General features: G+C 38.7%; 2 protein-coding genes and 1 long non-coding RNA gene across 6 annotated transcripts in view; all 3 read right to left on the bottom strand.

The window, feature by feature from the left end:
• The window catches only part of LOC108901538 (major histocompatibility complex class I-related gene protein), a 41,411-nt gene extending 28,870 nt beyond the window's left edge, over nucleotides 1-12,541 (bottom strand). Inside the window, exons 1-8 of one of the 3 annotated variants that reach the window (XM_018703050.2) lie at nucleotides 12,374-12,541; nucleotides 11,898-12,167; nucleotides 9,070-9,348; nucleotides 8,089-8,391; nucleotides 7,851-7,958; nucleotides 7,607-7,624; nucleotides 7,429-7,471; nucleotides 5,613-6,669 (exon numbers count right to left, since the gene is read on the bottom strand). In XM_018703050.2, coding sequence (XP_018558566.1) covers nucleotides 7,434-7,471; nucleotides 7,607-7,624; nucleotides 7,851-7,958; nucleotides 8,089-8,391; nucleotides 9,070-9,348; nucleotides 11,898-12,167; nucleotides 12,374-12,422 — 1,065 coding nt within the window. In that variant the 5' untranslated portion in view covers nucleotides 12,423-12,541 and the 3' untranslated portion in view covers nucleotides 5,613-6,669; nucleotides 7,429-7,433. Of the gene's footprint in view, nucleotides 1-5,612; nucleotides 6,670-7,428; nucleotides 7,472-7,606; nucleotides 7,661-7,850; nucleotides 7,959-8,088; nucleotides 8,392-9,069; nucleotides 9,349-11,897; nucleotides 12,168-12,373 lie in introns of those variants that run through there. The other 2 variants (XM_018703058.2, XM_051069520.1) reach the window with 2 other exon arrangements.
• LOC108901528 (major histocompatibility complex class I-related gene protein) lies at nucleotides 237-5,392 on the bottom strand. 2 transcript variants are annotated; one of them, XM_018703040.2, is made up of 7 exons: nucleotides 4,923-5,389; nucleotides 4,438-4,710; nucleotides 3,384-3,662; nucleotides 2,520-2,822; nucleotides 1,774-1,875; nucleotides 1,541-1,558; nucleotides 237-1,377 (listed from the first exon to the last, which is right to left on the bottom strand). In XM_018703040.2, the coding sequence occupies exons 1-7, from the start codon at nucleotides 4,969-4,971 to the stop codon at nucleotides 1,274-1,276; spliced, it is 1,128 nt and encodes a 375-aa protein (XP_018558556.1). In that variant the 5' UTR covers nucleotides 4,972-5,389; the 3' UTR covers nucleotides 237-1,273. The 2 variants fall into 2 exon arrangements, with proteins under 2 accessions (XP_018558556.1, XP_050925472.1); XM_051069515.1 differs by lacking the exon at nucleotides 1,541-1,558 and having other exon boundaries at nucleotides 4,923-5,392.
• Nucleotides 12,542-13,652: 1,111 nt separating the features above from the next.
• On the bottom strand, nucleotides 13,653-15,403 carry LOC108901590 (uncharacterized). Its single transcript, XR_001963941.2, has 3 exons — nucleotides 15,164-15,403; nucleotides 14,691-14,776; nucleotides 13,653-13,868 (listed from the first exon to the last, which is right to left on the bottom strand). It is a non-coding gene; the product is annotated as an uncharacterized LOC108901590 (long non-coding RNA).
• Nucleotides 15,404-17,246: the final 1,843 nt, after the last annotated feature.

Genomic DNA, 17,246 nt, shown 5'->3' with positions numbered 1-17,246 from the left:
GGGGAGGGGCCACAGACTTGAGTTAAGAACTATTAACAGAGCCACTGGTTTGCTTTCTCTTCTTATTCCCAGTGTTCATGCTACACTGCGCTAAACGTGTCTGAGTGTTAACTCTGCTCAGAGTTGATGCTTTTATCAAGCTCCTCATCCAACTCCTCTGTGAATACTGAACGCTCAGGTAACATTAATATTACTGCAGCTACAGTCACAGATCAGCAGGTGAATTTACAAAAACATTTGAAAATCTGGGACTTTATTAAAAAGTGAAACACCAGCACAAAAATAAACAATACATTTAAGTTTGATTCTTTTGTGATTATAAATTCACAGTAAAATGTAGATGCTCTCATGTCACTGTAAATGATGTTTGAGCTGTCATTAGGCCCTGATGAGTATCAGGCTGTGTAAATCTACTGGGTCCTCTGACAGGTGACACCGTCCTCTAACACTGTCCCACCTGTCTTAACAGGCAGCTTCATGTGAATACCTGCTCAGTAATACAACCACCATCACTGTGTTACCTATCACCACCAGTTAGCAACCCCTCTGTTATGATAAACTCTTGATGGATTGTGTCACTCGTCCTGTGTTACATGGTTTGAATAATTCATGACAAGAAGTGATTGTGAAAACTGCTTTCAGTATCTCCATGTTTACAGAACCCTGTAGTTCATGGAGTTCTTCTAAAACCATAAAATATCATTCAAAAATGATCAAGATCTTGATGTGTTTAGAGATGTGGACATTACTTGTAAAACAACCTCTGGACAGTGTGAAATGCGAGGACATGAACAATGATTGGTCAGAGTGTTGTCAGTCTCCCAGTCCAGACGAGACCAAGAATGTATGACACTATTATTAATCTGACATTGGTAACATTGTGTAAGACAAAAAAAAAAAAAAAAAAAGTTGTGTGGCCTGATTAGCCAAAGCTAACTGATACAAAGGTATCAAAACACTTCCAGCCTGAAGTTTACATTGTCTGAAATGTCATTAAGAAACAGCAGTTAAAGGGAAATGTGGAAATCAAGAGACAACATCTGGAAAAAGGAGAAAACTCTCAGATAAAGCTGCATGTCTGCTGGGTGGAAAGGCCCAAACCAGTAGTACCTGTTTTCAAAATCAGTCTTTTCCAGATGTTGCTTTGCAGACTTCAAACACTGACTCTGGGCTGATCTTACAGGTAAAGGTTCCCTCTGATGACTCCTCCATGTAGACTCTGCTCCACCACTGAACCACCACTGTGTCAGCTACACCTTCCTGCAGGTCCTCTTCAGTCATATGGGGTCTGGTTTATATGAGGTGACTCACTGAGGGTGTCTGACAGTCTCAGTTCTGGATCCAGTTTGGCAGAGAGCTCAGTGCTGTTTTCAGGAGCTGTAAGATCAGAAACACACTGTTGATCTGCAGTGAACTTTTAGAAACACTTCTGAAACAGTTCTGAAAAAGTTCATCTGAGCAATAATTTAAAATAATTTTAATCAGACAGCAGAAAGTGTGTCATGTCATCTGAAACAGAATAAACATAAGTTTTACTCACAAGATGGAGGGTGTTTGTCTAAAATCAGAGGAAGAGAAAATATCATTTCACTTACAGTTGTAAATGAAAAAACATCCAGTGAACATGATCCACTCTTCTACACATTTCAACTAAAACTTAAATCCATTCTACCATTCAGTTTTATTATGTAGATAAATTAATTAACTCAGAGACTAAAATCAAAGGACAGAAACTGTCAGTGAGGTAGATAATCTTTCCATTTTCTCTCTCACCTTTTCTCTTTCTGTAAATCACAAATCCAGTGACAGCGATGAGGACGAGAGCAACAACAACCACAGCAACAATAATGAGGACGGTCGTGTTGGTGGGCTTCACTGTTGAACAAAAAACACCAAAAACAAAAACCAACACAAAACAAAATATTAATTCTGATACAGATAAAGCAGAACAGAAGTTCATCCATCACTTTAATCAGCTGTATATGTGTTGGCTTGTTACTATGAACTAAGACTTGAATTAACAGTGTAATCAATGGCTGTGGCAATTATCTTTGAGGTGTATGTCTATAGAAATATATTAAAGCCTTTACACATTGGATTGGAAAGAAAGACCCTAAATAAATAAACAAATTAAGACAGCCATAAACAGTTACACAGTTTAAAGAAACAAAGCTGGCAAAACTAGTGTACTTAAAAATGATCAAAGTCAAAAGTTCTCCTCAGTTTAACAAAGTAGATACAGCATAATAAAATCAGATTTTGCAGGTTTCAACACAGGCTATATTCTGTGTTATTCTGAGTACAGTCAGCAGTGGACAGGCAGCTTAGACCTTTTATTTGTGTGGTGAAAACAATCTGCTCTGTAAAATGATTTAAAAATAAAAAGGAGCTCATAATCTTGTTGCACTAATATGATCTGACCACTGATCCTGTGACAAGGATCTGGAGGACAAAATCTAAAATATGGAACAAACCACAGACCTAAATTCACATTCACCAACCTCTGATCTCAGTCTTACCCCAGTTGGTCCTGATCTCTGCTTGGTCCAGTTTAGTGATGATGTCCCTTGTTGCACCAGAGAGCTGAAACACACAGTCGTACCTCCTCCAGTCTTCAGGTGAGACTGATGAAATGTTCAGGTCAGCTCTCATCTGGAAGGTTCCATCATGGTTGGGGAGGATCTCTCCTCGGTCCACGTCCTCATGAAGCTCCTCTCCATCTTTCCTCCAGAACATCATGGCTCTGTCAGGGTAGAAACCTGTAGCGTGGCAGCTGACTGGAGAGGAGGGAGTCTTCTGGAGGAGAGACACTGAGGGAAGGGCTGGAGGGAGAGAAGGTGGTTAGAGAGAGAGTCAGAGACAATGGAGGTTAGAGAGAGCAACAGAGAATGAAGAGAAAGAGAATTAAAGACACAATCTGCTGAATAACAGTTTCATGCACAGTGAGTCTCCATGCTGATTCATATCAGTAGCAGTGGTAGGAAACTGTGGCTGACCAACCTTAGCTCTATCAACAACATAAGGTGTGGAACATAACAGCAACACTAAGAGTCTACAGCAGCACTGTGAGGCTGAGCAGTGATATGTACTCTGTGCTTAAGTGTTAAACTTAAATACGGTGTAAATATTCAGTCAAACAGGAATCTTAATGATCTAAACTGAGAATCTGAAACTTACTGAACTCACAGTAACTGACTGTCACCAGCTGACTGAAAGTGTCAGAGCACACTGGTCAGGATTAAGTCAAATCTTATCCCCACAGAGAGCGGCCAAAAATAAGGTAATGTTAGACTAAGTGGAGTAATGATACAGTGTTATTTCAGTCTGAGCAGGTTGTATGAATATTATTGTGTTCATGAAACTGCATCATTGTGTCATTCTACCTGTTCTCAGCTGAAAGCTCTTCTTATAAGCCAAAGATGTCTTCAGTAACTCAGGGCAGTTCACAGTTAAGAAGTTCTCATGGTGTTCATTTCTTGCTTCTTCAGCATCCCATCTCTGTTTGATGATGTCAGCCTCTGGTTTCAGAGCGATCCATGTCAGTGTCTTCAGGTCCAGTGATATGAAGTCTTCTCCATCATAACCAAACAGCATGAAACCAGTGACCTCTTCAGTCTCTTCATCCCATTCACAGCCATTTATCCTCTGTAAAATGTGAACACCTGAGACAGAGACAGAGACAGTCATTAACAATGATGTTCTGTGATGTTCTCATAGTCATGATAAAATGATAAAAGACTTTTCTTCATAGTGATGAAACCCATTTTCTATTTTGCTGTTGTGATGTGATGTGCAATGCATGCCAGTTAGATTTCTGTCTGACTTGATCTCTTGAATGACTCTGTAGCTGTGGCTCTTGTTAAAACACTGCACTGACTTTGACAATCCCAAAGACTGGTTCTGCTCCCTTTGCCTCCTTCTACTTAGTTTCATCTCCAAGTGATCAAATGATGAAGTTTCACTATGCTGCTTAGTAGAAAGTTATTACAATTATGTAAATGTGAAAATGGAACCTGGAAAAGCAGCCAGAGGAACACAAAGGACACATCATACTTTATTCACAGACCCTCAACTTACCTGTTTGTTTTCCACCATTATCATTTATCTGTGTCCCCATTGGTGTTGACCAAAATGATAATAATAAATTATGTGTAACTGAAACACAAATATGCTGACACTGACAAGACAATGAGGACAAAAACTGACAATGACAAAGGTGTATGACAACCTCCCTTACTATCATAAAGGAAAATAATTAACTAAATGTAGAAATAAACAAATTGTCACATTTATTTAATTGTAACTGTCACTTATTTAGGTCTAGTTAACTTTTTTATTAAGCAAGGTCATTTATTTATTTCCTGTGTCATTTCTGGGTCTCTGTTCTTTAACTAAGATGCAGAACAGTATAGCAGTAAAAAGTTTCACATACTGTACCTTCACTTTGGTTCAGATGCTGCATCACACTAGAAATCCAAACTTTGAAGGTTTTAGGCCGACTCTCTCTCGAACACTCTCTAGTGTGCCATTCCAGGACTTTAGTGTTATTATCTAAATAGGTTTTCACCCAGTCCTGTTTTATTTCCACTGTCTTTGAGTTGCTGTCGCAGTAACCTATCAGAGTGTCATCAACATGTACAGCAGCCATAAAGTCTGGGAAATCTGGGATTCCAGAAGCTGTAGTGAAGAAATACTTCAGGGAGTGTTTGACTGTGGAACAAAATACACATACATCATTAGAAATATACACACAATATACATACATACATCATTAGAGATATCATGTGTTCAGTAAGATTCAGTTCAAACTTAGTCTTATTGAGTCGAAGTGAAACTGAAACTATGGAATGTGTTGCAGGAAAAGCAAAGCCGAGTAGAAAGTGAACAAAAGAGTTAATAAATATTTAAACTGTGAATCTTACCAGATGATGAAACGTGACAGAAAATAAGCAACAAAAGGAATTTTTCCATCTTGTTTTGATAAAAACGGACGAGTTAAAGACTCAGCTGATTAAGCTGTTGTGTAATACTTCCTCCTAGTGGATAGAAAAAGGTGGAGCTCGGTCCAGATTCACTTCGTCTCGCCTGAAAAGGGAACGAGGACAATCACATGACATCCTGTAAAATCCAACTGATGGAACCAGAATCTGTCCAGTTAAATCAAAATCAAAGTTTCGCAGTTTGTGGAGAGAAGCTGCCACCGCCCGTAGAGTTACTGATCCTACAACAACAGCCGATTAAAAAAAATGTGATGAGAAAATCTCTCACTTGTCCTCTTTTTGAAAACTGTGACTCCAAACACACAAATATATCTGTTTATACCGTTTACTAAGACTGAGGAACAGATCAGTTTCAGTGGAAAAACGAATCAGGCATGATTCCAGACCTTCCTCCTCAGACTATTAACAACATGTTGGGGCCTTCGTTTGTTCTGTAGTTGTTTGTGGTTCCTGCCTCTGATTGGTCCAGGAGCTGAGACGCTGCCCATTCTCCACCCTGGTCTCTTCCTCTCCCAGAGCTGGAAGAACGCCCAGTCCTGTAAATCAGTCACTGCACCCCAGGGTTTTTCTTAACCTGATTTGTCAACAAATATCAGACAGAAATAAGGAATCTTAAATTTTAGTGATTTTATTTTAGAACAACACCTGCTGAAGAAATCCTTCTTAAGTAGCAGGTGTGACTGAGGGTGTTGAGGCAGATGTGGAGTCTGGAGGAAAACGAGTGACCAACGCCACCTGGAGAATTTCTACAAATAACTAGGACATAGTACACAGAGTGTCATATGGCTCAGACTGTGAAACATGATGTGTGATGTTGGACCATATAAAGATCAGCTGAATGTTTTTTAGTGTGTTGTGTAGTTTAATGTGACCCAGTCTCATTCTGTTCAACATTCCCTCTTTATCTTGTTCAGATTTATTTTGATTCTGTGGAACGCTGCTTATTATTTTCCTCCTGATTCATCCTGATAGTACCTGATGAAACTTGTTGAGTCCGTCCATGTCCTCATTTTCCTTCAGACACACATGAACAGTGCTCTCTCACATAAAGTGAAAATGTTGATATTATCTCAGTTTGTCTTTTCTCAGCTCTCTGCTGCTCTAGTTAAACACTTATCATTCAGTGGTTTAATCTAAAATGTCCTGTATTCACAGGTAGATAAACACATTGAAATCAGTGTAATACACAGCAACATACAGTATACAAATAAGCACTGAAATATTTTTTCTTTAGACTTCTGATCATCCACATTAACAGACACATGATTTAACTTTAATTAAACAAACAAGAAACTAAAATCAGATTCTTAAACCAACGACTGTAAACAAATGCAACAAAAATAAAGTGAATATAACGGCAGCTCAGAGAAAATGTTCTCTGAAACAAAATGCACAGTTATTGAAATATATCAACAAGTTACAGCACAGATATTTAATACACTGGGTTAAAGACTACACATTAAAACCTGACTGGTGTAATTCATTATCAAACAACATTCGTATAAAAAACTAGAAATACTGCCTGGAGGTTATATGCTTCTGCTACTGGTTCTATAGCAGTTAGTTAGTGTGTGAATTCTAGGGGGGCTGGCTAGACTAAAGAAGCAGCCAGCGTGGCAGCTGACTGGAGAGGAGGGAGTCTTCTGGAGGAGAGACACTGAGGGAAGGTCTGGAGAGAGAGAGAGAGAGAGAGAGGGAGAGAGAACTGTGTGTGAATCTGATTTTAAACATAGTCTTATCAAGTTGAAGTAAAAGTGAAACTACATCATCTGGCACAGGAGTAAAATGCAGTGCCGAGTAGAAAGTGAATTAAAGGCTTAAATTAACATCTAAAATTAGAATCTTACCTTCTGATGAAACGTGACAGAAAAGAAGCAACAAAAATATATTTTTTAAATTTTGTTCTGATAACGACGTATGAGTAAAGGACTGAGCTGATTCAGCTGCTGTCCAATACTTTTTCCTAGTGGATACAGAGAGGTACGGCTTGGTTCAGATTCATTGAACCTCAGGAGGGTCTGTGTTATACATGGCAAAATCCAATGAATGAAACCAAAATCGGTCCAATTTAACTGAAAGACGTTTTACAGTCTGTACACACAGACTGTGAAGGCTGACATGTGATATTAAACTAGAATTAACACCTTGAGTCCAAGTGAACATTTGTGCAAGAAATTTCATCAAGGTGATCTTGAGATGTCACATTCAAGGAGCCAAAAACATGTTTTGTGAGGTTAACATGACCTTGACATTTGACCTTTGACCACCAAATGCTAATCAATTCATCTCTGAGTGCAAATGAATGTTTCTACCAAATTTGAAGGAAGTCCTTTGAGGTGTTCCAGAGATACTACACTCATGAGGCTAAAAAACTTCCTGTCATTTACTGTATATCTGCTCAGTGTAGTTGATATGATGCAGGACTCACTGTGATCAGTTAGAGGCTGCATCTGGAGGTGAAGAGTCTGAAGCTACAGAGAGAAACAAAGAGAAACAGTTTCATTTGACATAAAGAGACATGATATGAACAGGACTGAACATGAATGACTGAGTGTTAATGTTCACAAACAAATGATACCACACACACATTGAACAGGGAAACTTACTGTTTGCAGGTCTGAAGCCTGAAATACAGATGAGAGGTTACAGTAGTTAAGGTTCTGAAAATATAAATAAATACAATAAAAATCTGAGTTTCTGAAAAAACACAAAGAAAACACATTTACATGTTTTGAAGAAGTTCTTCATAATTTTCACAGATTTCTATTTCAAGTATAGAGTGTTAAATGGTGAATGTAACAGAGAAGTAAAAATGTCTTTATAAAGAGTGAAAACATTGTTGTTCCTCACCATTATTGTTCCTTCTCCAGATGAAGAGTCCAGAGATGCAGAGCAGCAGGAGCAGCAGTCCTACAACAACTCCAATGACAGCAGCAGCAGGAAACTCTGAGGGAGGAACTGGAACCAAAACACAACATTCACACTCTGTCTCTGCCACTGGATGGAGAAGGACATGTTTGATCTACTTTATTAGACAAACAAACAGGTGTGTATTTTCAATCACCACCTGATCTGATCTCAGTCTTACCCCTGTTGGTCCTGATCTCTGCTTTGTCCAGTTTGGTGATGATGTCCTCCTTCACACCAGAGAGCTGAAACACACAGTCGTACCTCCTCCAGTCTTCAGGTGAGACTGATGAAATGTTCAGGTCAACACTCATCTGGAAGGTTCCATCATGGTTGGGGAGGATCTCTCCTTGGTCCACGTCCTCATGAAGCTCCTCTCCATCTTTCGTCCAGAACATCATGGCTCTGTCAGGGTAGAAACCTGTAGCGTGGCAGCTGACTGGAGAGGAGGGAGTCTTCTGGAGGAGAGACACTGAGGGAGGATCTGGAGAGAGAGAGAGAGAGAGAGAGAGAAAGAGAAGAGAAGAGGACACATACTAAATGATGGAGAATAGACTTTATGACAGAAACTAGACTGAAAGAATTAAAGTTCCTTCTCACTGATGTTTTCCACAGATCTAAATGCAGATGACACTTTAGTCTCTGTTCCTATTGAAACACCTGCCAGTTGAGCAGTCGTTGAGACTGACCCTCCTGCCATCTGTGTCCCAACAATGAAAACTCTTTCAATGTCATGTAGAACTTCTCCTATTTCCAGTCTGATAAAAATCAGAATCAGCTGGGTATGTTCAGAGTTTTTATGCCACAGAGTCTGATCAGATGTTAACAGCTTAACTGTGTGTTTCTTCACTTGTTAATAATTCAGGTTTTCCTTCAACATTTCATCCATCTGTATGTTCTGTATGTATATACTTACTGTAAGTGAACTAAAGACTCAACAGATGAGGCTCACAACATGTAACTAACTTTTCTTTCAGGTAAAAGCACTTCATGTACAGACCCAGACATTCACCTTAAAAACATATGACAGGACAACATAATAACCCCTTTGCTACACAACCACCAAAGACCCACTGACTGGAGTGCTAACACAATGCTAATTCAGTCTCACTAGTCTGCATGAATATTATGTCTGTGAAACTACATCATCATGTGAATCTACCTGTTCTCAGCAGAGAGGTATTCCTATAGTCGATACTGTTCTTCAGCCAGTCAGGACAAAGCTGAGTCAAGAAATTTGCATATCTTTTTATTGTTGCTTCTTCGGAATCCCATGCCAGTTTGATGGCGACAGCCTCTGGTTTCAGAGCGATCCATGTCAGTGTCTTCAGGTCCAGTGATATGAAATCTTCTCCATTATAACCATACTGCAGAATACCATTAACCTCTCCAGTCTCTTCATCCCATTCACAGCCCTCTGTCATTTGTAAAATGTGAACACCTGAGACAGAGACAGACAGAGACAGAGACTGTAATGTGAGTGATGAAACCCAATTTCTGTTTTACTGTTTAAAAGTTAGAAAGGTTTATTTATTAATAAAGGATTATTGCCACTGGCAGTACACCAAGACACTTTGTCTTCTTGTGTTCTGTGCACATCAAACTGTTACATATACAAAGTCACACCTGTCTGGATTGGTCCATGGCTTAGGGTTTAAGATGCTGAATGAATCAAAAGTCTCAGGTCTGAGTGACCAGAATATCTGGCAGTTACTCAGGAATTCACAGAATCATAGTCGTTATATAACTACTGTTGTATTACCAACTGGACAAAGAGGGAAGCTACAACTCCAGAGACCTGAAACCTAAAGACTTACTGTGTCATGTTGTTTGTACTAATCTGATTACAAACTAACATGATAAGGAAAACAATGCTTTATTACAACTTGGGTTTTTACTTTCTTGGCTCTGGACGTCTGGTTCTACTGGATTTTCACCAAAATAAATAAAAGAATCAAATCTTAAAACCTTTCCAACTTTCCAGGCCGAACGATTAATCTCAAACTAATGTACTCGTCATGGCCCCTCCTCTCACTCGGGTTTCCCCTGTGTTTCTTCCCTGTCTATTTTCTGTTTCTGTTCTGTTTCCCAGTGTCTCTCCCCCATATCTGTCTGTGCTTGTGTGTGTGTTTGTGTGTGTGTGTGTGTTTCTCTGCAGGGGCATGGCTCAGTACTGACTGCCTGGCTCAGATGCTCCACATCAAGTCATCAGCTCTCAGTATATCAGCCTTGGCTTTCCTGTCACTTGTCACCAGATTGTTCCACTTACCCAGTGGTAATGCACTTGGCTGCCCTGTGTTTGTTGTCAGAGTATTTTCCCTGTGTCTTGTGTGCATTACTTAACCATGTTCTCCCTGCTACACCCAGCCAGTCTCATGTCTCTCTCCCTGGGATTTCCCCCTCATGAAAACAATAGTTGAAGCTTCCATTCGAATGAGAGCTAAAATATTTTTAGAAAAGTCAAATAAAAGCAAAAGTGTCCCGAACATTTTGATAATTGAATGGTTTCTGTAGCAGAAACTATGAAGGAGTAGTTACAACCTGAAAAGGGGTCAGAAGCAGAATAGGAAAAAAAACAGCTAAATGGAGAATCAAAATTTGGAAGTTAAAATGTAGATGAGGTAGAAACAGTTTAAAGGTAAAATCAGCTGCTGAGGGTTTGATTAAGAGGAATCCATGTGTCTTCTATGTGCTGTGGAGACAGTTTGTAGCAGGATTTTGACAGAAAAGTGAGTCTGAGTTTGATAAACAGCACAGACATCAGAGATCAGCTGATCACAGTCACCTGTTTGAGTCCAACTGCACTCACAGGTTACTATGGTAACTGTAACTGTTCTCTTCAGAGTCAGATTTAGCTCTGTGCACCTCTTGAACTCCTCATATCAATTCAAAAATCGCAACATCTATTGATAAAATCTGGTGGCTACCAGTTCCAGGAGACTTTACCACAGACATGTGTCATTTGTGTCATTTGTGTAGATAAAGTATAAAATGACCACAGGATGGCAGTTTAAAAACTGGCCTGGTTTGGATAATACCTGTAGAGAGCTATATGGAGATCAATGGAGCAGCTGAGGGCTCCTCTTGGTGATCAGAGACTGCTACCTCAAAAACCGTAAATCCTATGGCTTAGGGAGTCACACTGTGTGACAGAGCACAAAAATATCTACAATTTGAGGTATAAATTGTGTGTGAGACGTGAAAGGTGTGGGCAGGAGAAGAGGTGAAGCACAAAAATTTGAGGAAAAGTTAAGGGGCTGAAAGCTAGAGTCTACACAGTCTACACATGCTCCACTCTACAGAGTGAGTGATAGAATGGTTGGTGGATGATGTCACCGTGTAGACATCACCCACTCTAGCCAGCGCAATACACACCCATTATAAACTCAGAAAACCTCATGAAATGAGGATGAAATATAAATATAACTGCTGTCATTAAAAAACTATACAAGAGATCAAAAATCAGAATGATAGAATAATAGCTGAAATTATTGGGACTTGTTTAAAGCTTAATTTAAGTTTCTAGCTGAAAGTTTGCTGAACTAGAAAGTTTTAAAAGGAGATAAAGTTTTCAAGGATTTCAACATTCCACCTATTCATTTGAATGGGAAAGAATTTTCACAAAAAGCTGAATATTTTAAATATATCATCCATCCATTATCTATACCGCTTATCCATTAAGGGTCACGGGGGGCTGGAGCCTATCCTAGCTGGACAAACAACCAATCTCACTCACATTCACACCTACGGCCAATCTAGAGTTAGGTCATCGGACTGTGGGAGGAATTATAAATTATATATAGTACTATATAGTAGTACTATTATAAATAGTAGAAAAAAGACATTTTAATAAATCATTTTTAAAAATCAAGGTAATTTCTGTTTATTTCCTGTGTCACTTTTGCGCCTCCACACTGTAGAGGGTCACTTTGCTAAGATGCAGAACGGTTGAACAGTAAAAAGCTAAATATGACATATCTCATACTGTACCTTCTCTCTGGTTGAGGACCTGCATCAACAAAGAAATCGTGACTTTGAAGAATCTAGGCAGATTCACAAAACACTCTGCAACGAACCACTCCCGGTCCTCGGGGTTCTTATCAAAATAGTTTTTCACCCAGTCCAGTTTTACGTCTGCTATCTGTGTGTTGGTGTCGCAGTAACCCGCATGAACATCATCGACCAGAGCAGAGGCCATTACCTCTGGGACGTTTGGGATTCCAGAAGATGCAGCGATGAAAAACTTCAGGGAGTGTTTGACTGTGGGACAAACAAGGTGTTCAGTATAAATACCACTTCACCATAACACTCATCATAAATATGATTTATTCAGTAGGATTCAGTTAAAACTCAGAGTCTTATCAAGACGAAGTGAAAATGAAACTAAATCACGCAGCAGTGTGACACAGGATTAAAATGTAGAGCTGAGTAGAGTGTGAAGATAATATTCGAAATGTGAATCTTACCTGGTGATGAAACGTGACAGAGAAGAAGCAACAATAATAATGTTTTCATCTTGTTTTGATGAAGACGTACAGGTAAAGGACCGAGCTGATTCAGTTGTTGTCGTCTGTCCCGTGTCTTTTCTCCAAGTGGATGGAAAAAGGTGGAGCTCGTTGGAAATGAACTGTGTATCGAGAACAGGCGGGTGTTGGCAGCAAGATGGAGCAGTTTTGTCTCTTTTTCTTTTATTGTCTTTTAAAATAATCATCGTGAGGTGTCAAAATGGATGAAATTATCTCTGGAACATGTAAGTTTTTACATATTGTTTATTATATTTAGTTACATTATACCATTTATTTTGTTATCTCTGCATTGTTGCAGTTGGTTTTTGTTTATTTCCATTCCATTATATTCTCATGTTAATACCTTGAGGATGATACATAAGACAGAAACAGTGGATGAATAAATGACTTGAGTTGAATACTGTCAGCTATGATTGATTATGATTATTAACCAGTAGCTCTGTTAAAGGTGCCTTCTAACAACTTCAAAGTTATAGCTGCCACTGCATAAAATGAGGAGAGAAGAACTGTAACTTTCAGGAACTTTCAGGTGGAGGTTACTACACATGAAATGTACTAGGAACATACAGTAACATATACCTCTGTCAAGGTCAAACAATCCTGTACACCTGTGTAGCTCTAACTGGCACCAGACAGTATGAACTCGTATATCTCAACACCATAAATATGTGTGATTGTTCACATCATGGTTCAGACTTTTCCTGAGAAATTGTGTGTAGAAAAATGTAGAAATGTAGAAAAATGCTTGATCTCGCAATGTTGAGGAAAGTGATTAAAAAAAATTCTCATTCCTCCCAACAAGTTTGGTGAAAACTGGTTCAGTAGTTCTTGTGTAATCCTGCTGACAAATAAACAAACAAACAGGCACAGGTGAAAACAGTCAGTCAGTCAGTCAGTCAGTCAGTGTTACAACTATTTCTCTATAACAGAGTTTAATCTTCATTCATCCTCTTCTGTTATGTTTCATCTCCAGGTAAGAAAACATCATTTGTTCATGTGCACTTACTCAACCACTAACACAGCATTTTACTATATACATTAAAATACTTACTGATATGTTCAGTATCAACCTGTTTAACTACCAAGTAAAGATTCCTTTTACTACACCTGTCATGTCCTCTGTCGTACCTCCTCCAGTCTGCAGTTAAGGCTGATGAAAGGTTAGATCAACTCTCATCTGGAAGGTTCCATGGTTGGGGAGGATCAGTAATATGCTCAGTGAGGTACGTCTTATTGAAGTTTAATTTTGCCCTTTCATGGGTCCACTTGTGTTTTGTAATGACAGCTTGTGGTCTGGGAGTGATCCAGGTTAGTGTCTTCAGGTCCAATGCTATGCAGTCTTCTCCATCATAAGTACAGAGAAGACCAGTAACCAATAATCTCCCCAGTCTCATCATCCCATTCACAGCCAAACATCTGTGGACACTGTAGACATCTGAGAGAGAGATAGAGACAGATCCCAGCACAGTGCCTGATATCACATTACTCTGTGTTACAGTTTCATTTTATTCTATCAGTTATGGTGAGCTACACAAGCTAAGAAATCTTGTCAATCGTTGTGTGTCATTTCCACTTTCCTCTCTCCACTTACCACAAGTAATGACCAGTTTGTATTAATTTAAGCCTTGTTTTTAGGGCTATACTCCAAACTGAGAAGTCTGAGGAAAACTCAGAGAAACTCTGAAATGGGGAAGTGTTAAGAATACGGTCTGATAAAATCAATGTGACCCTCTAAAATGATATAATATTAGCAATAATCAATAAATGTAAAGCACTGATTGTGTAATATGAAGACTCAAAGTGTATGTGTTTAGGGGTGGTGGTAAACTGTGGTTCAGTAGGACATCACTAAAGGACTGTACCTGAGAACAGTTTTGTAGATACTTTACCTTTACTTCACAACATTTCTTATCCTGTTTTTGAATTTATTTAGCAGTTACTTTATAAATTCTTAATTTACATACAATCAGTTTATAAAGTGTGATAGATTTTTAAAGATTAACCACACAGCAGGATGTTATTAGATGATGCATCTATATGAAGCTGGGATAAATTACACAAACTTCAAATACAATTTTGGGGTCCTTTAATCTTGTTTTTTTTTTTTTTTTTTTAGGCTTGATGGTTGTTCTCTCATATAGAGTTAAAAATCGGTATTTTCCCTACAGGAGAAATAGTTTCAGATTCACAAAAATAACTTGGGTTTTCTCAGGGCAAAAAAGGAAACAATGATGAAGAAAACATCTTTGTTTCTCACCATAATTGTTCCTTCTCCAGATGAAGAGTCCAGGTGGAGTAGCAACACTAGATGAAGAATGATCCAAGGTATATTGCTGGTTCAGGCTGGTTACAAGAACACTATCATTTCAATAAATGATTTAAATTTCTCACAGTACACAGTGCTAATGAAAATACCTTTTTACTAATTATGCTGGTTGTTTACTGAACAATATCTGCTTAATAAGGGAAATTAAGCATTACACAATCAGGATAATGGATGAATATCAAAGTAAACCACAAATGTAGTTTATCATCTTAAAGAATGCACTTCGAGTCTATATAATATCTACAGTCATTATGTCTGTGAATACAAGTTCCTATTGTCTTTTATAATTGCTCCTGTTAATGAATGTTGGATGATTATTCCATGTCAGCACACTGACCTGTTTGACTAGCAGTGGTAAATTTCCTTGACCTCACAGAAGTGACACATAAATAAAGATACTCTACCTTGGATAAGTAATTTGAGGGTGTCGTTCCCTTGTTACCACCACACAGGAAGACTTTTCACTGGTGGAGTGGAAAATGTTGCTTGTTGCATTCTGGCTTGTTCCTTGTTACTGTATCCTCATCCTGTCTGGAGCAGAACAGAGAGTGAGGGTGAGAAATGTTATTTCAGTAGAAGTCTGTACACAGTCATTATCGTTATCTTAACTCAACATTTCCACATCCAGCGCTGAAAAATAAATAGTGAAATTATGCTGAAATGCCACAGGTAATAGAACAAAAGCTGCTCAGGAAGGAAATCAGGAAGGACATACCCCTCCCTTCAGAAACTCCACACTTTCTGACCACTATTCTTTGTCCTGCATCTTCCTGTCATTTCCATATCCATCAGTAAAATGTGACACATTCTTTCCATCCATCCGTTTATACAGTTTACTAAGGCTGATTTCAGTGGAGAAAAAAACAGAATTTCTCCTAAAAATACACAATTAGGACATAGTATACAGAGAGCACACAGACTGTAAAGGCTGATGCGTGATCTATAAATCAGCTGGATGCTTACCAATAATTCTCAGCGTGTTATTTATGTTAATGTGACCCAGTCTTATTCTATTAAGGATTGTTTCTCTCCTTTTGTCTCAGGGTTACTGCTCTGGCCAATTTCTTTATTCATTCTCATATCCTTGATGAAACTTGTTCAGCAGGTGTGACAAAATGCGGTCTACCTCATTTTCCTTCAGACTGTCGAGAAGGGTTGAAATCTGAGCGCCCTCGCTGCCAAAGAAAGTGCACTAATGCTAAATTCTCCCTGTGAAAGTAAGATGCACAATCCTTTTTAGAGTGCTTTGCTGAAAGATAATCATTAAGCTGTATGATTTGTAATAAATAAGAAGTTTTAAGTGTCACAACGACTAGTGAAAAGTATTTATAGGAAAATAAGTTGAGACATGCGTGTGTTGGAAACTCCCTGAAAGCCTGCAGAGGTCAAAAAGAGAAGTGAGTCATTACACTGGAAGTGATATGGGCAGAGGGTATGACACCAGTGAATGTGAGTTAAAACAGATGATTGTAATCATGGATAAAATAATGTTGTATTGATAATCATAAAATTAAATGTGTAAAGAATATCTATGTATGGAATGAACGTGATACAAAATAGAAAGACGATACATGAGCTGGGTGATTTGTCAACTTTGGAAAGATCTTGTTCTGCCCAGCTTGTTGGAGAGCACAACAAAGAAGGGAGGTCAGCACAGTAACAGCTTAATGAAAAGGCTGTTTATTAAGGGTAACATAAAATAAGCAACCTAAGGTGTTATGCTATGTTATAAGTAATCAGTGATGAAATGGGGTGATGGTTGCTGTGAAATTGTTGGAGTTACCAAACCCTAACCCTAACAAACACAGGCAGAGAACAGAAAGCCAAACGGACTCTGCTCTAAGGTCTTTGCAGGTCTTGGACTTGCCCGGCCAAGAAGGAACTGAAAGTTGGAAAAGAGCCTCTGGGACTTTGGACGGAGTCGAGAGACTCTCTTCTCTCTCACATGAAATGAAAATGTTGGTATGAATTAATCAGTTCTTTTCTCAGCTCTCTCCTGCTCTAGTAAATTCATATCATTCAGTGGTTGATGTACCTGTGGCTCAGTCTCTGGTATAATGACTCAGTTCAACATTAATCATAGACTTCAACATATCTTCTTCTAACCCGTCTGAAACTTGCTTTCTGTCCCTTCCCTTGTTCCTAACACTCCTGTGATACCACTTCATTAGGATGCTGGTTTTCATGCTTTTAAAAGAAAGTCTGATGAAAAATGGTGAAACAAAAATCACACTGACATGAGAATGACTGTGTTTCAGTCAGGTGTGTGAATGAAGAAGTTGTTTCACATCAAACTACTGAATCTGTGTGAATGAACCTGTTGATGAATGATTGTGATGGAGGAGTCACTGTATGTGTGTGTGTTCAGGTAAATGTTAAAAAGCTACATCTGACTTAATAACCAGGAATAATTCTTTGCAGCAACTTACCTCCAGTTTGGTTTACACATGGCTTCAAACTGTTTCAAATTTCAACCGCTGCTGGTAA

Source organism: Lates calcarifer, unplaced genomic scaffold, assembly GCF_001640805.2.
Source record: "Lates calcarifer isolate ASB-BC8 unplaced genomic scaffold, TLL_Latcal_v3 scaffold_29_63, whole genome shotgun sequence".
Lineage (NCBI taxonomy): Eukaryota > Metazoa > Chordata > Actinopteri > Centropomidae > Lates > Lates calcarifer.
The sequence above is the reverse complement of the archived record's forward strand: the minus strand, read 5'-3'. Positions and strand labels throughout refer to the sequence as shown.